The sequence below is a fragment of the Gossypium hirsutum genome, chromosome D12, assembly GCF_007990345.1.
Source record: "Gossypium hirsutum isolate 1008001.06 chromosome D12, Gossypium_hirsutum_v2.1, whole genome shotgun sequence".
NCBI classification, from domain to species: domain Eukaryota; kingdom Viridiplantae; phylum Streptophyta; class Magnoliopsida; order Malvales; family Malvaceae; genus Gossypium; species Gossypium hirsutum.
Genome location: NC_053448.1, coordinates 13083487 through 13106689, shown reverse-complemented (window position 1 = coordinate 13106689; position 23203 = coordinate 13083487). Strand labels below are relative to the sequence as shown.

At 33.9% G+C, this 23203-nt stretch overlaps 2 protein-coding genes across 2 annotated transcripts; one reads left to right on the top strand and one right to left on the bottom strand.

Moving 5' to 3' along the window:
- Positions 1–3817: 3817 nt before the first annotated feature.
- Positions 3818–4602, top strand: LOC107941058 (protein MAIN-LIKE 1-like). Its single transcript, XM_016874574.1, has 2 exons — positions 3818–3877; positions 3967–4602. The coding sequence occupies exons 1-2, from the start codon at positions 3818–3820 to the stop codon at positions 4600–4602; spliced, it is 696 nt and encodes a 231-aa protein (XP_016730063.1).
- Positions 4603–20515: 15913 nt separating this feature from the next.
- LOC121224689 (dof zinc finger protein DOF3.4) lies at positions 20516–22306 on the bottom strand. The gene has a single exon (XM_041108497.1). The coding sequence runs from the start codon at positions 21463–21465 to the stop codon at positions 20764–20766; it is 702 nt and encodes a 233-aa protein (XP_040964431.1). The 5' UTR covers positions 21466–22306; the 3' UTR covers positions 20516–20763.
- Positions 22307–23203: the final 897 nt, after the last annotated feature.

The window sequence follows — 23203 nt, the reverse complement described above, 5'->3', positions numbered from 1 at the left end:
AAATATTTCAAACCATAATATGCCAAAATCAAATACTCAAAAAAAAAAACACGAATTTATCCTAAAAAATACTTATAGAAAATTACAGGAAAATATGTGTCTTTGAAACTCAAGCAGCGACTGATTGAACCCAAGTATATGGTAACGACTAAAAGGAAATCTCAACCAAATTGGTGCAACACTTAATACATGCTTTCAATTACCTAAGGCATTTCATGCTTTTAATTCCTCTGCTCAGTAAGAAACCAAACGAAATAATTATCCTTTAATATATATTAAATATTTCAATCAAATATAACAATCCACCGAAACTCATATAATAACATTATAGTTGTAATTATGGGACACATTCATGATATATGGAATTCAATCGTGAATATAATTGAAGCATATATATTATATATTATATATTATATATTATCGTAAGTTTTGCAAACATAAGATCAAATTTGATATTCAAATTCACACATGTCTGATATATGAAATACAAAACCAAATCAAAATCTAGCAAGATTTGGAAGAAGGACAAAATCAAATTTCAAAGTAGAAATCACATAAGTTGGCGCACCGTACAAAGGAAATAAAAATATATAAATCCTCAAACCCTAAAATCTTTAATATTTTCTAAAGGAATAACCTCAAACTCTTAAACTTGAAAAAATTCAACCACCCATTCATAATAATTTTAAAGTAATTCAAACTTAAAAAATATTATGTTGGCTCAATCCAAATTGGCCTACGGCTATAGAAGTATACTAAACTGGATAACGAATATAAAAAAATATAAATATATACACGAAAAATCGATTTTGAAAATAAATCCTTGAATATTTGAATAGTGATTATAAGAGAACCATCCGAAAACATAATGATGCATTCGATCTGAATCATAAAAGCCAAAGATTTTATTATGAACATATATAAATTCAAATACTAAATCATAACATAATACCCATAAAACCTAAAAACGATTTATTCTAAAAAATAATAAAGAACCTTAATCAATTCCCAATTATTCAACATGACGAGGCTCTAATATCACTTGTTAAGGCTGTAAAAACAAGATCTAATATAAACTTAAAATTGAAACCAGGATCTGTCATGTCAGATCATCAAGAATAAAACAAAAACAAAACTAGATACGAAAGCCTACCTGAATTCATATATTTCTTGAAATCTATGGATCTTAGAGTTTTGATCTTCGAAATTAGCACACAAGAAATTTAGAGAATATTTGCTCTCTCTTTCCTAACGATGAGATATTAGAAAAGTTATCTTATGTGTAATTTGGGGACCATAACCCTAATATATATCTTTTGCACATTAACCCTAATTTCTAATCAGTCCATCATTAATTAGAAATTAGTTACTAGAGTATCTACACATATTTGGCCCACACTTTATTTAATAACTAAAGCCCAATAAATCTTAACCAAATTAGATCACTTTTAATTTGGGCTAACATTTTATGATAGTAAATAATAACATGTAATTACCCTTAGTAAATATATGATGTCCATATTTTCCAATAGGGACACATTTTCCTCCTATGTAAGGAATCTGTTCATTTGATGGACCAATAGCCAGATATGTATACCATCCATGACACTAATGCAATTCTAAAAAATAATAATATTAGTACGAATGCGTATTTAAATATAAAAAATTGTTGTTAAATATAATATTTTACTTCTAAAATTTTACCTTAAAATTTGACTTATATCTAGAATCATTGCATATTTGTTCAAGAATTGACCTAAAAGTATAATCATCTAATGGAATTATATCAATAGCCAACTTTGAAACTTTCTCAAGCATAATTCTAATGCATCGATGTCGATTCAAACCTTTGAAATCTTTGTCGGCATTGAGAATTTTTTTGCACCAATGTTCATGTATGAAAAAAATAATATCGTATGCAAAAAAAAATGCCAACATTTCATGAGAAGAAATGGTTCTTCAACTTTTAAAATTGCATCATGTTTCTAGCACTCCCAACAAACTTTTGAATATAGTTGTTGACATTCTGAAACTATCCTACAACACAATTCATGACTTTCAAAGACCTCTTAAACCCATGCGTCACTTGATTGTTTCGATTTCATGCATGGTTGTCGCAATAAGTATTTTTCATAATATAACTGCACAGCTAAAGTTGTAGCACTAAATAACCTATTAAAACTTTCCACACGTCATAGCATCTCATTACATTTCCTTTCATAACCATTGGAATTGCCATCTCTATTATCATACTCATGACCTATGAAAAAAATTTAAAACAACATTTAACTAATTGTATAATATAATATAATAATTTAGAACAATATTTGGTGTTGTGACACCCTCGACAGTGGCCTTGGTTCCTTCACTTCAACCATCAACAGTGGAGTTGCGACCTCAGGCTTGGTGTCATGACACAGCACACCTAGTGTCACGACATCCTCAACAGATTGCTCTAGGTTGGTTTCTTGTAGAAGTTTTGCTCCCCTGTGGTGATAAAGGCTCAGTGTCGCGACATCTTGGCATTAGTGTCGTGACACCTACATTAGATGCAGTTTTCCTCAATGTTTGACTGTTGTTATCTCCCTACACAAACTCAGACACACCATTAGACTCCCAATGCCACCATTTTATCAATTTGGGTCCCAAAAGATTAAAACAAAAGAAAACAATTATTAGTATTAGAAACTAAAAATCAACAAAAAACAAAGAAAAGACTCGTAAATTGCTTGAGAATGGACTCATCAAATGTTTAAGAGAGCCTAATTTGGCGTATGATATTACGAAAAATCACCTTGCATATAGTTGGGAGGAAGACAATAAATGGGCTCTTTTGGTAATTAGACAGCTACTTTTCTCCAAACACAATGTGTTCTTCGTTGCTTATGTAAAGTGTTTTGCTTAATGAATATTATTTGTTGCTTCATTCATTCAAAAATTTAATCTTTATAATTGGTTATAATTTCCCAAAGCATAGTTCTAGTTTAGATTAAACCAATCCCACTTTATTGAAAAAATTAACCAAAAAAATTCCTTTTAATTTTAAATATTTATTGTAATTAAAATATTTTCATTTTATATGATTTTATAAAATATATTTATTTAATATTGTAAAAGAGTTTTGTAACACAATCATCTCTCTTTATAATAACCTTTCATTATTATTGTAGAATTTATGTTTTATTATTACCTTAATAACAACTTTTCATCTATAAGCACGCTCTTTGCTAAATTAATTCCCTACAACATTATTTTATCTCAAATTTTAACAAAATTTGTTTTGTTCCTAAGTTAAATAATAATAATAATAATTTTTAATCAATATATTATTTCAATAAATCACTTAAATGTTATATAAAAATATATCAATCATATTTTATTAAATAAAATAATATTCAATAGATATAATTATATTGGCAAAATAAGGCCTTTAGGCTAAATTTTTTTTTAAATTAGGTTTTTGGGCCAATTTTAATTTTAATTAGGGATATAGCTCGTTTTTGCTGGAAAGCGAGTCTAATTGGACGAGCTTTCTAGCTAACGGTCAAATCCCAATGAATTTTTAAACGTTTTCACCAACGGTAAAAAATTTAAAACCTAACAGTAACTATTTATTTTACCCTATAAATACCCCTCAAATTTCATTCTTTTTTTTTCATTCACATCTTTCTCTCAACTCTCTCAATTCTCTTAAATTCTCTCAAACCCTCTCAAGTCTCTAAACTTTCTCGTTTTCAATCATTTTTTATATTTTTATTTAAAAATATTATTCTTTTTAATTATCTCATTTTTATTCTTTTAAACCAATTTCTCACGAATGGCAGCCTCCCTAATCCGCTTTGACGATAAGCATATTTTTGCCGCCCAATTAGTAATGGTAAGACCAAAATTTAAATTTCGTTAATTTTAATAACATTAAATTTAATTTTTTTATTATAATTATAATTTTTTTGTATGTGTAAATAGGTGGATAATCGTGTTCTGAACGGCTTCATCCATAATATGGGAAAGCATACAATTCTAGATATTCGTGGCCACTTGCAAGCGGTTGGATTCTTACATGTGTCTAGCATGTCCGGGGGTTGCAAACCCGATTTGCAACTAATCAGTGCATTGGTGGAAAGACGGAGGCCCGAAACACACACTTTCCACATTCCATGCGGCGAGTGTACAATCACACTGGAAGACACAACGCTACAACTCGGTCTCTCAGTGGATGGGACAATCATCACGAGATTCAGGATCGTTCTGGACAAAGTGACCCTCTACCGATCACTATTGGGGAAGGTACCAAGCAAGTTCGAAGGTGATCAGATATCGATGAATTGGTTCAAAGCTAATTTCGACGAGCTCCTTGAAGATCGAACAGAGGAGGTGATACAACAATACGATCGAGCATACATCATGAGGTTAATCGGGGGCATTCTAATGCTTGAAAAATCTCAAAATTTGATGCACGTAAGGTGGCTACGACATGTAGTGGACTTCAATGATCGCGGGAAACTAAGTTGGGGATTTTTCGTATTGTCCACGTTATACCGAGAGATGTGTCAGGCCACGAACCTGAGGTCAACGTCGATCGATGGTTCTCGACTCTTGTAACACCCCTAACTCATATCTATCATTGGAATAGGGTTACAAACCATTACCGTAAAAACGTAACTTTAAAACATATATTTCAAACCTCAACATAAACATATCACAAACCATTCATGTACATGCATAACGTCCCTTAATCGAGCCCTCGAGGCCGTAAAATCACTTTAGAAATTATTCGATACTAAATTGAAATCAATCAGAAAGCTAATGAAAAAGTTAGAAATTTTAAACTGCAGAGGTCACACGGCCGTGTGGCCAAGCCGTGTGACTCACACAGCTGAGACACACGCCTATGTCTCAATCTGTGTAACAATCGAAATAAGGACACACGGCCGTGTCCCAACCCGTGTCTGTGCCCGTGTAACTTTCGAAGTTGGGTTACACGGCCAAGCCACATGCCCGTGTGCCAGGCTATGTAACTTTCGAAATGGCCTCACACGCCCGTGTGTCAGGCCGTCTGTTAGGCCATGTAACTGCCTGACTTGTATGCCTTAAAACCTACAGGGACACACGGTTGTTTTGCATGGTCGTGTGTCACACACGGTCGAGACACACGCCCATGTCTGAGGCCGTATAGACATGAAATTGGCCAAAATCAAGTATTTCCATCACCAACACAAATGATTACCTACAAGCATTTTATGCACAACTTCAAAGCACTAAAACATGCATGAAACAACCAATTCCAATGACCAAATCCAGTCAACCAATATGCCATATAAGGCACCTCCAAAGCAACAATACAAATTCACTTAAACATGTATAATTACCACATCTTCATTATACTCATATAATTCAATACTGCTTCTTGAACTTCCACACAAACATACTATTTGGTCACTCAAACATACACCGTAACTTAGCCATATTCACACACATCAACAAGGCACCAAAAGTACCAAGGTTACATCAACCAAAATGACATATACATGCCAAACTCATCAACTACTATTCAACTAAACATCAAACATAATTCCACCTATACATGCCATTATAACCTTGGCCAAAACACCAAAAACTACCGATATAATCACTGGACAGTATGATAGATCTCCGATGAGCTTCCAAATCGACCGAGCTTTTGATTATCTAAACATAGGAAAGAAAACTACATAAGCATATAATGCTTAGTAAGTTCATAAAACATGAACATAACTTACCATTTCAATGCATCACCTTAAAATTAAACATGATACAATCCAACCATAAGCTTAGCACAAGCCTAAGCATCATCAACAACACATGTTAGTGCATCAACTCATAATTCACTTGAATTAACATAAGGTAAGTCATTATACATGAACAACATCATTTGAAATCATCAATTTCATGAACATAAGTATAATTTCATTAAACATTTCCTTTTCAATCCTTTTTATAAATTCATGACATAAGTCATTTGATCACTTACCGTTCCTTTCCTTTTCATGCCCATTGAACCATTTAGAATAACATCGGATGCATGAGAAAGCTCACATAAAGTGTGTTAAACATATAATTGTAACCTTTCCTTTTCCTTTACATCGTTGCTCACTCGAGCTGTGAAATGGGTCTGCTCACACAAGCTAACGGTCGGAATGTAAGCTATGCGATGTTGCTCACACAAGCTGTTAAGTATCCACAACAAGTGCAGGACCTCAGCCATCAGTAAGACATTCAAGACTAACACCCAAAACATGGTAATCCTAATGACATGTCATTTGTATCCTACGTATTCCTAAGGTTCAAACGGGGCTCGATAATCATTCTAACATCATTGGCCTTCCATTATTTAATTACATGAAAAAAAACACATGAATATATAGATCAATATAACATTAAAACATCATTTAATCATACAAACTTACCTCAATGACAAAGACGTTAAAACAAGATTAACTAATCCGAGGCTTTAGATTTTCCTCGATCTAGATCCGTATAAGGTTTATCTTGATCTAAATAAGCAAATTCAATCCATTTAATACTTGTACTATTCAATTCATTCCAAAATTCATACTTTTGAAAAACTACAATTTTGCCCCTAATATTTTAACTTCTTTACAATTTAGTCCTTAAGCTCGTAAATTGAAATTTAAGAAATTTCATCCACATTTCATGCTAACCGAAATCACTAAGATCTATATCAACACATATAAATAAGAATTTCACAATTTTACTATGGAATTTTACTACTTTTATAAATAAGTCCCTAAATGCAATTTTCATAAAAATATCTCTTTACAAAACTATTTTATTCAATAAAAAGAATTCAATTTCTTCCATTAAACTTAAAAAATCAAGCAAGCACATTCATTGTGAAACCCTAACTGTTAGTATTTTTGCAAATTAGTCCCTAGGCTAGTTAGATTTGTAACAACCCGATTTTCAGTAGTGTCGGAAACAATGGTTCAAGGCCACCAAATCCGACGAGTAAGCTCGTAAATTTTATTACTTAATATTTATGACTCAAATATGGTTTAAAAAAATTTTAATTAGTAATTTATGTCTTATAATGAATTATTGGGTTCGAGTGATAAAACCCTAGTTCAAGTGGTTTTAAAAAATCAGATATCGGAACCTCATTTCTATAAACCGAGTCATAATTATTTTTATGAATATTTATAAAGTGTCATTAAGGTAGTATTAAAGTTTCATTGAAAAATTTTAACGTTTCGATAGTTAATTAATTAAAAAGAACTAAATTGAAAAATGTGCAAAACTTGCTAATTATAATAATAAAGTGACTAAATGGCTTGATTAATAAATAAGGAGGGACTTAAGTAATAAATATGCTTAAATTAATGGATGAGGCAGCATATAAATAAAATAATAATAAAATAAAAAGAAAAAATGGCAAAATTGTAATTATATTGAAATTAAATAAGACAAATTGAAATTTAAAAGCATTGTAGGCTTTTCTTCTCCCATTTTCGATTTAAAACAGACAAGGGAGAGAGCTCAAGCTGGGTTTTAAAATTTTTTCCTCATGTGAGTTCAATTCTTACCCGTTTCTTGTAATTTTTGTGTTTTTGAGATTGTTGCAATTAGGTCCAACTAAATCTTACTTTAGTTTTTTTATTTTGTTGAAGGTTTTGGATGTTTCCATTGATGAATCTATATGATTTTTTATGCTAAATGATGAATTTGAGATATTATTTGTTATTTAAGAGTATTTTGTTAAGTGATTTTGATGAATTTTTTTATTAATGATTAATTTGTTAAATTAGTAAAAAAAATATAAGGATTTTTTGTGAAATTATTACAAAAATGGGCTGTATCAAATGCCATGAATATTCTTCTAGATTGGATTTGTATTAAAAATGGTTAATTTGCATGTTTTGGGTTCAAGGACTAAATTGAATAAAAGTTAAACTTTAGGGGTAACTTTGTAAAAATGTCAAAAATGAACAAATTGCATGAAATTAAATTTTTTTATAGTATAAATTAATAAATTGAATGAAATTATTAATTTAGATCAAGATCGAGTGGAAATTTGAAAAAATGGAAAATTACCAAAATACCCCTAAACTTTAATATTTCTACAATTTAGCTAGGTAAGTTCGTGTAACTAATTTGTATATTAAAGTACTAAGTATTGATCACATATCCGACAAGTACTAAGTCCCGTTAGAACCTTGGAAATTCGATGGATACAAATGACATGTCATTAAGGGTTCCCGAATTGGTTGTGATTCTGCATGTGTTGCGGACACACCACAACTTGTAACAGCGTCCCGTTGTTTAGCTCTTATGAGCATCATGTTATTTGACTCTCATGAGCTTCCCGATTAATGGCTCTATTGAGCTTTCTGTTTATAGCTCGTTGAGCTTCCCAATATTTGGCTCGTAAGAGCTTCCCGTTATATGGCTCACATGAGCTTCCCATTATATGGCTCGGAAAAGCTTCCTGTTTACATGCTTATATAAGTATGCATGTACATGAATTGACGAATTATAGTTTTGTACACTTTGTGTGTACTACCCGTGTATCCAACAATAATCTAAATGGTTTAACAGGAAATGTTCTGTTAAGTGATGATATGAGATTGATACGAACTAATACAGTTATACATATATATGAAATTCATGAAAAATGATGGTACATGATATATTGATATAATGAATAGGATGATATATGTATATAAAGAAGCGGTAAGAGAATAATATGCATCATGACATGTACATATATGAATAACTTTGATATGTTGATACAAGGAAATTATGTAAGTTGAGATGAGTAATAAAATTAAGTGTGACATGTTGAGAAAATAAGTTTATCAATGTTGAATTTTTATGAAATATGTATAAGTACGCTAACAAGTGTTGTTGTTTGATGCTTAGGCAAGTGCCAAGCTATTGGTTGAATGGTAATATGTTTATTTATATGATGCATTGAAATGGTAAGTACTCAAATGAAAATATGCTAGTGCTCATGAAAGAGTGGTAAGGTTTAAATTATGAAATTTCTTATGAAATGACTTATCATGTGATTAATTCAAAAAATGCTATGTTTAAATACACTAGCTTATGGCTATGGTTAAATGATATGCTTATGACTTGTGTGTTATACTTATGGAATGAGTGTGGAAAATAAATAAATGAAAATAAAGAAATTTAGAAGAGTTTAAAGTTGTTTAAAATCCTACTATGCTAGGGATAATATGTATAAGTGATGCTGTGGATTTATTCACATTGTGAATTGATGAATATAGCTTCATGAGTATTGCGGTATCGATATTCAATTATTCTTGATATGTATAAATTTTCTATTGAAATAAAATAATATGATTAAAGTTTACACGAGCTTACTAAGAATTTATTGCTTACGTAATTGTTTTCTTTTACCTTTCAGATTATCGAAAGCTCGATCGGGATGGAAACTTGTCGGAGCTATATCACACTATCCATCGGTTCTATCAATACTTTTGAATGTTTTGATTTTGGTTATAATGGCATGTATAGGTTATTTTGGCTAAATTTTGGTCTATATGTGTTGTTGAGATTAGTCATATATTTGGCTTGTGTTTTGGTATTTTGGTATGTGCATAATTTGCCTTATAATGTTGATGTATGGATTGATGAAAGATAAAATAGTAGTTGAAAATGCATATGAGGTATGTTTTATAACTTGGTGTGATTTGGTATTATGTTATTGTAAGTGTATATGTATTTTATGCTATTGAATAAGTGGTACAACTGGTACCAAATAGTAAGATTTAATAAATGATTTACATGTTGTGTATTAATGCGATTAAACATAAAAGTTAGTTGATTACTTGGTTATATGGATTATATGGTTAAACATAATTGTATTGGTCATTTAAGGTGCCTAAGGGCATATTGATTTTATGTGAATAAACTACATTTTTATGGATTGATTTTAGATGCTATAATATGACTTGTTTATATACACAATGTTGATTGTAGGTTGACACCAAATTGGGTGAGAAATATGGTTTGTAAAATGGCCTATTTTCATCGATACGGGCAGAGACGCGAGCGTGTGTTTCAGCCGTGTGTGACACACGACCAGGTGACACGACCGTGTGTCCCCTGTATCTTTTAATTGTGCAAGTCAGTATGCTCACACGGCCTAGCACACGAGCGTGTGGCTTGGCCGTGTGACCCAAGTCAGAGAGCTCCCAAGTCTGGACACGGGCTAGGACACGGCCTTGTGCCATTCTTTCAAATACCCACACGACCTGAGACACGAGTGTGTCTCTTGACCGTGTGAGCCACATGGCCTAACCACACGGGGGTGTGTCCCCTGCATCAATGAAAAATTTGAATATTTTTTGAAAAATTTTTTGAGTACCTGATTTTGTCCCGACTTATTTTTAACTTGTATTTTGGGCCTCGATGGCTCACATAAGGGAGAATATGATGGATTTGGATTAGTTTCTGATATGAGTGCTAGATGACAAGAAATTTCTATTATTTGATCTATAAATTTTGGTAATGCTCCATGCCCTGTTCCAGCGACGGATTCGGGTTAGGGGTGTTACAAGATTAAGCTACAACGACTTCAAAAACATAAAAATCATTAAAAACGGGATAAATTTCACTTATATACAAGCTAGCAAAGTGATCGGAGCTTCAAACCCTATCTATGGAATTTTCCTTCATCAATTTTTAATGGAAGAAACCAATTAAGAAGATGATACCTTTTTTTACATATTTTACTTTATTTATTAAATTACTTTATTAACCTTTAACTTAAACTAATTAAAACATCTTCATGCCCATCTTTTTCCACTAATAATAATAATGGTTTAATTACCATATAAATCCCTTTACTTTAAAATTTCATAGTTAATTGATACCTTTAACTTATAGAACTCTACTTTTGCACCTTTTACGAATTAGTCCTTTTCAAATAATTAAGCATGCAAACGTCAAAATTTCTTAACAAAATTTTTATATGACCCTACTAACATACCTTAGACATTAAAATAATAATAAAATAATAATTTACTCATCGGATTTGTGGTCCCAAAACCACTATTCCGATTTCACTAAAAATGAGCTATTACAACTCCTGCTGCAGACGTGGAACTGGTGGTGACTACAGTTTCCATGTCCCAAGGTGACCGACCCATATATGTTCCCATTGGTGATCAGGTAAACATCATTTATTAACAAATACGTAGTTTGTACAATAATTTTTATTATTATACATTTCGAATAACATATCGCCTATACAGGTGGGACCATGGGATAAGCTATGTCAAACTTCCTAAGGTTCTAGAAGATACTAGGTTGTTGTTAGATCAATAGTCAGAAGCTGAGGTTAGTTACCTATCTTTCGAACCTATATTAATAACGTAATTATTCGTAAAAAATAAATTCATAAATAACAATATATTAAATTTTGCTTATCAGTTTGAATGTGTAACACCTCTAACCCATATCCATCGCCAGAATAGAGTTATAGAGCATTACCAGAGTTTACAAATTAATTTACAGACGTTTCATTTCATCAAGCATTCAAATTTATAACCAATCAAAATCAAAACATTAATGAGCTAACGTTGGCCAATTTAACTTATACGTGCCATTATTACCAGAATCAAATCATCCAAAATTACCGATAGAATTAATGGATACTGTGATATATCTCCAACAAGCCCTCAACCCAATCGAGCTTTCGATAATCATTTCAATGCATCTACTAATTATACATATTACCAATAATAATTCAATTCTAATAATAAAACACATATTTATATAATATTCATCACCAAATAATATTCACTTTAATTAAAATTATACAGACTATAGTTCATACGAACTTACCAGGCTAAATTGTAGAAATACCAAAATTTAGGGACATTTTGGTAATTTTCTATTTTCCTTAAAATTTTACCCAATCTTGATCTAAATTAATATTTCATTCAATTTATTAATTTAAATAATAAAAAATCATTTCATGCAATTTGGTCGTTTTTTGACTTTTTTACAAATTTACCCTTAAAGTTTCACATTTGTTCAATTTAGTCCCTAAACTTAAAACATGTAAATTAGTTATTTTTAAAATAATCTCATGTTATCTAAATATTCACATATATTTTTCCTCCTCCTCCTCTCCATTCCACATCCTTGGTATATACATAATACCACTATTTACTTGTTTACTCATAACAAGCTGTTCACTTGAGTCATGGTCACTAAATTAATTATATATTAAGATACAGAACTCCGAATTGAGATCCAATAATTTTATATGAAACTAGACTCACATATATTCTTACCATAAAATTTTCATAATTTTTGGTTTAGCCAATAAATTAAGTTTATTCTTTAAAGTCATCCATGTTCTGCTGTCTTACAGTTTCGAACCTTCTTCACTAAAAATTAATTATCTCCTCCTACGGGATTCGGATGATGTTACCGTTTATTTATATTGAAAAAAATACTCATTAAGGATTTAAAAATAAAAATTTAAGCCCCTAATTATTTTTCTCCAATTTTTTATGATTTTCCAAAGTCAGAACAGGGGAACCCGAAATCATTCTGACCTTGTCTCACAAAATTTATTATATATCATGATTTACAATTCCATTACTTACACCGTTTCTTCTATGAGAAACTACACTCAATAATATTTAATTCCATATTTTTTTCATTTTCTAATTCGATTTCCACAATTTATGGTGATTTTTCAAAGTTAACCTACTGCTGCTGTCCAAAACTGTTTTAGTGCTAGATGTTGATTACTAAGTTTATAACTCCCTTATTCCCTTTCTCTATAATATTTCTCATCACTTTCACTCACTTTCCTTCACTAATATATCAAGAACATAAGACCTTATATAAGAAAACTCTACTATAACATCATTTCCATGCTTTTTCAATAATATCAAACTTAAAAATGTATTGAAATCTTGATGTTCTTACCTTGTTCTATTAGTTTCAAAATTTAACTTGATTTTCTCTCTCCTCCAGCTTCTATTTCTTGAATCTAACTTGATATTTTAGCTCCCCATAGTCTCCTTGTTATCTTTCTCTCTTGATGGATATGGAAATACTTTTGATTTCTAAGTGAAAATGGTGAGTATTTGGACCACCGCACCACCTCACTACGGACCACCATCGCACATGGTCGATTCTTCTATTCCTGCAAGTACATATTTTGCTTATCGACGTCCTTCACATACTACACCCCTACACAGATGTCGTTGTCGAATCCCATGTCGGGGCAGTCACCAACGTGCCCACTGACACCAATGCAAGCGCCCATGCATCAATCAATGGTGATGTCGATGCCTGGTACCTTTTTACCTTACTCGAAATTTGGAGCACCTTATGGCTTCACGCCTATAGTAACCCAAATATCGAGCGCATCACTATTTTCACGGGGGTGGCTCTTTGCCACAACCAATGGACAAGAGAGTAATGGATACACGATGGTAAGCGAGGACAACGCAACAATCGACCACAGAGGAAGATGACGACGACGAAAAAGAGGCCTATAGGTCAGCACCTCTGGATACACCTTCACATGCACCTCTGGTGGTACGGCCAATTGTGGCACACATTCTCCCCAATGACACCATTGATTGTATTTTTTATTTTAATTTTGTTAATGTAAATATAGACATGTCACAAATAAAAAAAATCGAGGTTATTCATTCAAACAAACCACTTTTCATTATTACTATCTATGTTTCATCGATAAATAACAAATGTCAAATTTTGTTATCGACATATTGTTTTGAATATGAAATTTTTTAGATTTACCTTGTTATCGACAACTAAATAAACTGTATGTCCTTAAAACTAATTTCAATACGAAACATCATCTTTTATAGTTATATTGAAATTTGGTTGAATGCAATGCTATCGACGCTGAGGCCCCAACGTTTCTATGTATAGAGAATAAGTAGGCTTCATATGTCCTGGGTTTCAACAATACCCACATATTTTTGTTGATTATGCCTCTCTCGAGTATCCATATTATTCCTTATCCAGGTGGAATTTGGACGACTTTTCGGGACACGACGCAGGTCATTGTTTAGCACCAGCTCAAACGGTGCGTTGGCCACATACTCTCATCTGGGATGAATGGGAGTTTAGGACTCCACACACTTCGAATGCATTGTAGTCGGTAGACGTCGTTGATATAAGGCGCGTACTCAATTCGTATGTTCCCACATGCGGCAATTGTATGTGCGCATAGCAACTAAAGTGCTTGGAAGCTCTTACAATCGCAGGTCCCTTCCATTAGGTTCATACGATACGATGCACCTAACATTTCCTTGTCGGGCCTAACATGCTCGATGACTCAAAAATTGAGGTTTTGACGTAAGTGGCACACTACATACATCATGTTCACTCTCACGGTACTTCACCGAATCTATTTTATTAAACCATCACAAAATATACCGCCGCCCGCTATTTGTCCAGCATACGTTGACTTACTCTTAGGAAATAAAATGGCTAGTCGAAAGTATGTCTCTTTCACAACCAATGTTACCAGCAAATAACGGGTCCCTTTCACTACCGAATTGATGCACTCCGCCAAGTTTGGCGTCATGTGCCCATATCGTAAACCCCCATCATATGATTGCATCCACTATTTGAACGATATATTCGAAACATAGGTCGCATCGTACACGTTAATGATGCTCAAGTTGTTCAAGTTTTAATGGAAAACATGTTGGACGAGCTCATAACCTGTCAATAAATAGGTATCGGTTAGTGCAATGATATAACCCCGTAATTGAAAATTCGATTTGTAGTGAATACAAAGTTGGAACTACAAACCCATATCGATGACTAGATCTCACTCAATCGCCGAGGGATATTTTTTGTAGTAGTTGGATCCCACATGTCGAATGCAATACCGATAATGAGTGTGATCCTAAAGGGATCCGTGACAATCAATCACTAAGACTATTCTAATTCCCCTGTCCAATATGACACATATGTCCAGTTGTAGGCAAACGAGGCGGCGTAACCGGCTTAGGAAGAAATCCCAGTCATTTGTTGTTTCTCCGAGATTTATTACGAACGCTATGGGCAAAATCTTTCGATTACCATCCTAAGTAATGGCAAGAAACAGACACTGATAATACCTTCCATACAGCCAGGTTCCATCAATTTAGACCATAGGCTTACAGTGCTGAAATGCCTCTCTATATTGCTTATAGGTCTAAATTGGAATACTCTTTTCCTAGGGACCATCTGATTATCGGAATACACTGGGCGTGTTTCGAGATCGATTACGGAACCCGGTACGTACCGATCTAATACTTGACACCATTTCCACAGATAGTTATACAAACCCTCCCAACCGTGATGCAACTTCTCCATAGCCTTCTGTTTTGCAACCAATACTTTATAATACGTTAGAGTGTACTGGTACTGGCTACGTATGTTTCCAATCAGCACAGGTATTTCAACCCAAGGACTTGTCTTCACTATTGATAAAACAATGTCAGCAATTATGTTCGAGTTTAGCCTCGAATGGTCCTGACTTGCACCCATCGCAACACACGTATCGAGATTGGTATACTTCTTTATCGTCCATATCCTGGATTTCTTTTGATACAACACCATGATTTTCTACTTACACCTCTAGTCCTTCGTTGCGCACTTTCCTTTAAATTTCTCTGAATGGGACTTCGTAACATAGTAGTTCACGACGCTCTTGATGTTGTACCATTTCAATAAAGCAACAAAAGCATCTTTGTTGGGGTATTCCATTCCAACTTCCAAAACTCGTATATCATGAACTGTGCTTGCATAACCAGATATTCTGTGCGAAAGTCGAGAAAACTCTAAACCATTCCTGGTCGATAGGTCGATGTTCGTCATGTGGGGTGGAGGTTCATACACCCTAAATCTTGGATTTGAGTCTGGAGCATTATTCGATGCTTCATCGTCAGACTCGTAAGGTTTCAGCTCTATTTAAATCGGATTTGATTCGAAAATAGTGCCAATTTTGAACTATCCGGACCGTACTGCCTGCTAGCTTAGGTTCTGACTCTTCCCACTCATTTGCGTTTACAACCTCTTCTTTCTCACCTGTATCTCCTTCCTCCTCTGCGCCTTCGTTGTCACCTTCGAGCACGATGTTAGACGTAACCTCGTCAGCTCCCATCGAAAGGAGTAGGTCATCGATTCTCTTATAACCTATATGCCCGCCAAAATAATATCAAGTTGATGATCGGTGTACGTCGATGATCCCTGGTATAACTACTTCTGGCTCATAACATCGACCCAGCGCCGAAGTTAAAATCGAATGCATTAATTGAATGTCCAGCCCGAGTGTCAACATTTGTGTTATACTGATACACTAACTAGTACTGACCCCAAAAGTTTAGATTAATGCCAGAAACCAATGAGTGTCTACCCATGGTTGTTTCGGGAACATCATAATAGTCACTTTGAAAGAGGCCAGAAAACCCACCGTACAACTATATAGTAAGAATTTTTACTTGATCTTCGGTACCAGTATTCGTCGCGGCGGAGGTCGAAGATGAGCCAGATCCAACAGCTTCGGCGATCTCAACATATAACTCAATAACATCATTTCTGGTTGAGATGTGCGATAATATGATCGTCTCGAGATGCGTCTCACTGATCACATCGAATATCTCATACTTATAGAGGTCAACAAATGTAAGAAATCTATAATGCAACCTTGTAATTCTTCCCCGGCTCGATCCCCCGACTTTCCTCTTAGTTCTGGTCCATAGCTCACGCATTTGAATGGTATTATTGAACGCTAATTCTACAGACTTCGCTTCTACAAACACCACCCAGAACTCTGTATTACAGATTTGACCGTCATAGTATATAACGAATTTCACTCATCGACTTATTTCAATATCAATCACAGTTTGGATGAATAAACGCAAAAAATAAGTAGAGAGTTGTTTGATATTAACTTGATGTGTGTAAATGTTATGAAAATTACGTTATTTTTATAAGAGAATTATGTAGGGAGAAAGAGAATACATGCTATGAATTATTTTTACGAATGCACACATTCGTTGCATACTGTATGGTGCAAATAATTTTCATCATGCATTCAGAATTCATATAATTTTATCTAGATTTTGCGGGCAAAATAATGTGCACAACAATCATACCAAAAGGTACTTTCAGTTGGGGAACAGCAAAAAGCGTGGCCAGCTAGGTGCGTTTTCTTGCCATATCGGTAAGAAAGCCCCCTAGCTGGGCGAGCTTCCTCTAATGAATTTACTGTTACCCAAGCTAAAAAGCTTGACACTTTGAATATTCCGGATGATTTAAACATTTCAACATGTTTAGAATATGTTCCACTGTATTTTTAAAGGTTTTCTTTTACAAATAGACCCTTCCATGTTCCTATAAATTGGCTCTCACATACCAAGTTTCATCATCCCTCACTCATATAATTTCTCTCCAATCCTTTCTATTTTTCCACTATAAACCATTTCCCAAGTTTAAAAATTCCAGTCATGAAGGATATTTCGTTTACGTTCAAGGTATTTTTGAGTCGTCGGTGATGTGATATTGCTCCAAGCCACACACATATCATACCTCATACTGAGATGGGATCAATTCATCCGAAACCTACCATAGGGAAGTTGGTTATGGGGTGATTTTGCTTTTTACGCTCAAGGGTGGAAGTCAACGTAGAGGTCTCAATCGACAACCGTTATGCAGTAATAGACGGGGTATAACAGAGGAGCTAGTTGACGGTTGTTAAGCGGCCACCAACTCAATCTTTTCAAAATACCTGAAAATGATGCCTTATAAATACCATACATAAGTTTGAGGTTATCTTCATATAGAAAAACTCTAGGGCTTCTAGCTATAATCGGTGTAATTTTTTCTCCATTTCCCAGCAACTGGTACTTTTAACCTTCATCCTTGTTTGAAGGCTAGCAACGTTGTCGAAGCAAGAGAAATTCTTAAGCGGGGAGCGACTGTTACGGTGCAATAAAGGTGATGCTCCTTTCGGAGCGATGACGGTTGTCGTTATTACACAACCCATTAATAACTACAACCGCTGTCGTGCCGACTCAAGTTCGACCTCTACTGTTCGAAACATCCGCTCTCCTTCTGAGAGACCTCTTATGTCCACCTCGGTGTCGGCCTTCAAACAAGAATGAAAGGTTAAAGATATCGGCTACTTGGAACTAGAGAAAAAAATTATGTTGATTACACCAGAAGGCCCCAGAGTTTTTCCGTATGATTATGGCCTCAATCTTACGTATAGTATATATAGAGCATTGTTTACGGGTATCGAAAAAGCTTGAACTCCTGGCTGCGTAACGATCATCACCTTGCCTCCCAGTTATACTCGAACCCGTAACCGCATCACGACCGTTTACTGAGACCTTTACGTTGACTTCGACCCCTGGTTGTATCAAACATTATTACCCTGAAACCGAATTTTCGCACGATAGGTTTCTAAAGTCATTGTCCTATCCCGCCATGACATACGAAATTTATGTGTGCTGAGGCGCATTATCACATCCCCGACCCCTCAAAACTATCTAAGAATTTTCGTCGAAAACCCTGAATGCTTTGAAAATACCCTAAACCCTAAACAAAAATCCTAAAAAAAACCCAAACCTTAGAAGAGAGAACAAGAAAGCTCGTCCAGTTGGACGCACTTTCTAGCAAAAAATACCTATATCTCTAATTAAATTAAAACTGGCCCAAAACCCTAATTAAAAAAAGGCCTATAGGCCTTATTTTGCCAATTATATTTGTAAATTTATTAAAGATGCAATCTAAATATCACTTATTAATATATTAATATTCTTTTTTAAAATTTTAAAACTTTAAATACAACTCAAATATGATATGAATCTCAAATGTTGTTATAGGTGTATAACAACCACCTACCCATTTTTCTATAACATTCAAAGTGTTAACTAGAAAATTGCATATATAATATTTTGAGGTGGACTGAGTTGGAACAAAGGATGCTAGAATTTAAAATATGGCTTCCTTTGGATAGACGATGTGTTTGCTTCCACTAAGGTTAAAAACAGCGGTGGTGGTGAGATTAATTACTGTAGCGATAAGATTGAATACTAAACAGTGGTGAGTGTGTGGATTTAAACGCAATAATAGAGGTGAGGTGAGAATAGAAAATGATTATTAAGGAAATAGAAAATTACTTTATTTTTATGAAATTATTAAATAAATGTGAATTTGTAATTTTATTTAATAAAAAATTAACATGTGTCATAATATTTTTTATAAATATTTTTAATTAATTGTTTTATAATAATTTAAAAATTACTAAAATAAAAAAGATATTAAATAAATATATTGATTTATTTAAAATAAAAATCATCTAAATTATTTTAAAATATTAAATGAAAACTAATAAGTAATAAATAAAACTATAATCATTAAAAATAAAATAAAGGGAGACAAAATTGGAAATAAACTCCAGTGGATTTCTTCAGCAGATCTTTCTTGCCACTGAAAGATTTTGATCCCACTGATGATTGGAGTAGTGTATCCAAACAGAGGCTGTGATGCGTCCATTACAATCACACCTCACCGGAGGCTATGGAGCTCCAAGACATGTAAGTATGAGCCATCGTTATTTATAACTTAATTCATCTATTTCAATTGAGATTGGCATCGGAACGTGACATGTTAGTATAGAGTGTAGACCTCTAAATTCACGCCGACGGATGGAGCTTTTAAGTTCGGAATATTATATTTAATAGGAGTAAAGCGTATTGTGGGTGCATATACCAAAAGGGAAAAAATCTGCAATTTTGGGGGGTTGCATTTACAACATTAGATCTAGCTTCTGCACTGAATTGAATTTAACCACCATAAATTAATTTCTTGCAGCTCTGTCCAAATGTTTGTCTACTTCTATAATGAATTCGACCCTTTTTTTTCTTTTTATAATGAATTTTGGGGTCTTGCAGGTTTTTGAGAACGAAAAACAGCTCCAACTTTTTAACTACAAAGAATACCATAGAGCTTGCTTTCTATATTTCTGTCAAATGCAGCTTCTGGAAATGTTACCCTATTTCTGAAATTTCAGTTTGGTAAAAAAGAAGATTGGTTTTCCATGAAAAGCCCATAGCTTTGGCATCACAACACACTGACAGTGATTAATATGGTTGAAAGACCCTAATCTTAAGCTGAAGCTAAATATTTGGTTTGTTGAAATAAAATCAAGTGCAATAGAGAAGTGGAAGTAAATTGCAATTTGCTTTAGTTGTTTCTAAGTTCAAGACCAGTTCTGCAAATCTTCTATCTGCCTCACAAATTCTTAAAACTTCAGCATGGGGATGTCTCCTTGTAAAATAACTTCTTCTAAGGCACGTTACTGAGTGGATAAGGTTTAACTGGCATCCCTTTTTTTGGTTAAACAAAAATAAGTGAAAATATATTAGTCATCATCTTAAACAACAGTGCTATCTAATATTTGAGCAAACTAAAAGGTGGGGCATATCAATACCAACAACTACGCACTCATCATTTTGATTTCAGCCATGTCTCTACACAGATAGAAATGGTAGACTAAACAAACCAAATCACATGGCATTGAGTCATCAAAAAGAAGAAGAATATATCATAGTCCTATTTCTACTCTACTTTGATATTGCTAATAATTTACTCTCAGCACTCATTAATTCACCTTGTGCTAGGAAAAAGAAAAAGAAAAAGGGACATGAAAAAGACGAGGAACCGAAAACAGAAGATTCACTTGAACCCATTTCCTGGGGTTGAAATAGCAAGTTCAGGCCAAGAAAAGCAATCCCCACCATCAACAAACCCAGTTTCTCCACCTTCAAACTGCCATGGGTTCCCCATTCCCGTAGCAGCAGCAGCACCACCACCATTGGCACCAACAACGGCTGCTCCATCTCCCATTCCTGAAAAGGCCCAGATTCCTCTCCCAAGCCCGAACCCAACATCCTCAAGTGCTGGAGTAATACCGAGCCCAAACCCACCAAGAGCCAGAAAACCAGGCCCTTGTGTATTCAACAAGGAGGTAAAACTTCCACATATGTTTCCATTACCACCCCCGTTGCCTTTCGACTCTCCACCAATACCAAAACTTCCTTGGTTGGCCGAGATTGGCAACAAAACCGGGGTGGCAGGTAATGGGAAGTTATTATGAGTAGTGGCGGTGGCATGGGTGTTGGTGCGAGAACGCTTAGCGTTTTTCTTGGTGCCACCGCCAACAGGGATGTCCCTGAGGGTACCACCATGAGTCCAGTAACGACGACAGGACTTGCAGAAATGACGAGGCTGAGAAAAATTATAGTTGTTATAGTAGCAGAACTTAGTATTAGTGGAGTCACAACGTGGACAAGGTAGCTGCTCTTGTTCTGGTGGTGGGGCTCCCGGGTTTAGGACCTTGCATAAACGCCTGCTTTGATCTCCCGATTCTGATGGCATTTTCAGACCAAAACAAAAGTGGCTTCAACTATAGTAGTATGCACCTTGTTTTAAGACTTTGCTGCTTATGTTGCTCGGCTTATATGGAGCGAAGGGACAGAGAAGGGGTGGATTTTATGGGGGGAGAGGGAGAAAAGAGAATCTGGTGGACAGTGAAAACAAGTTCTGAAGGTTATATGAGACATGGAGAGAGAAGAAAGCAGGCTTTTACAGTGTTCTGTTAGGCACGACAGATGGATCAGTCGGCTTGACAGTGGGGGGTCTGATTAGAGTCGGCTCTATCAACTAGGAATACGGCTTTGTGGTGTTTAACTGCACTGATTTAAGTTGCTGTGTTTCCTTTTTGGATTTTTCTTAGCTATTTTGGCGTTTGTAAACCGATAATCATCGGATGGATAAGCAGTCAAATAAAGGGGGTCCCATTTGGTCTTGTATTTTGGTTTGTGTAATGATGTCGCACTTGTGGATGATGACAATTTAGTAGTTCTTCTAAGTATACCCATTACAGTCCGCAAAAACTACGACATTAATGATGGTGGTATTTTAAAGTAAATATTGAAGAAGTGTGAAACAGGGGCCTGGAATGTGGATGGTACAAAACATAGGGTTCTACTAAAATTCTAGGCAACAACAAATTTCTCCCCTATGTTAGAAAAATATTCAAGCTTTGAGGGACATTCCAGCAGAGATGAAAACTGCAGCTCAGAACTTTATCAATATTCAACAATGTCTGCTTAAGGGTGTGCATATAAAATAGGGTTTATGTATTCCTCCTCTTCACCTTAGATTCCATTTTCGATACAAAATCTAATTAGAAGGAAGAGAAGAGATTACACCGCGCTTCAATATTGGTTTTTGCTTCCAACTTTCATCCCTAGTTATAGAGAGATTATTTTATACATCCTTCCTACCATATTATTCATGGCTATTTTTTAAAATTTTAAAATTTTAAAATTTTTTTATATCATTGATATATAATTTTGATTTTTTTATTTTGAACCTTGAACTCTGAATCTTAAACTTCGAATCCAAAATTTTAAATACTAAATCTCGAACCCGAACCCAAAACTCAAAACTCAAAACTCATTTAAGATTTGGGATTTAAGATTCAATGTTTTGAGTTTGAGGTTTGAGTTCGGAGTTCAGGGTTCGAGGTTCGGAGTTCAGGGTTTAGGGTAAATTTTTTTATCAAAATTATATATTAATGACATGAAAACAATTTACTAAGATATCATTAAACAATTAAAAAGAGACCATAAATGATAAGAAGGAAATGGTTGATAAATTAATTTCTCTTAACTTTTAGGTAACACCTAATGCTTATTTGTAATATCTAAATTTAGGTAACACATTTTTAGTAATTGAAAATTATTGTCGAAGGACTACTCTAATGATTGATAAAGTATATAATTTTTAATCTATTTATTATATTTTCCCTTAAATTATATTATTTAAGTTATTAATTATATTGTTTATATTTATATTTTATTCATTGTAATTTGGGTGAATAATGGAAAAAAATATAATAGTATTTTCAATTAAATAAAACAGAATTCTGATGAATTTTCGCACCAAACTTTTAAGTTAGTTTTGAATACCTTCTTACGTTTTTTTGGGATTGAGTCATTAAACAATTTCGATCTTTCAATTTCTTTCAAATTTGTAAATTATGAATCTAAAATAAAATTTTATAGCTCAAGTTATAATTAAAATATAGAAACAACGTTATGTTGAAAAT

What these genes read in the sequence shown, in the direction of transcription:
- LOC107941058 (XM_016874574.1), top strand. Translation starts at nt 3,818, where the DNA reads ATGGCAGCCTCCCTAATCCGCTTTGACGATAAGCATATTTTTGCCGCC. An exon ending in TTGCCGCCCAATTAGTAATG is followed by an intron (nt 3,878 to 3,966) that starts GTAAGACCAAAA and finishes ATGTGTAAATAG; the next exon opens with GTGGATAATCGTGTTCTGAA.
- LOC121224689 (XM_041108497.1), bottom strand. Translation starts at nt 21,465, where the DNA reads ATGCCATCAGAATCGGGAGATCAAAGCAGGCGTTTATGCAAGGTCCTA.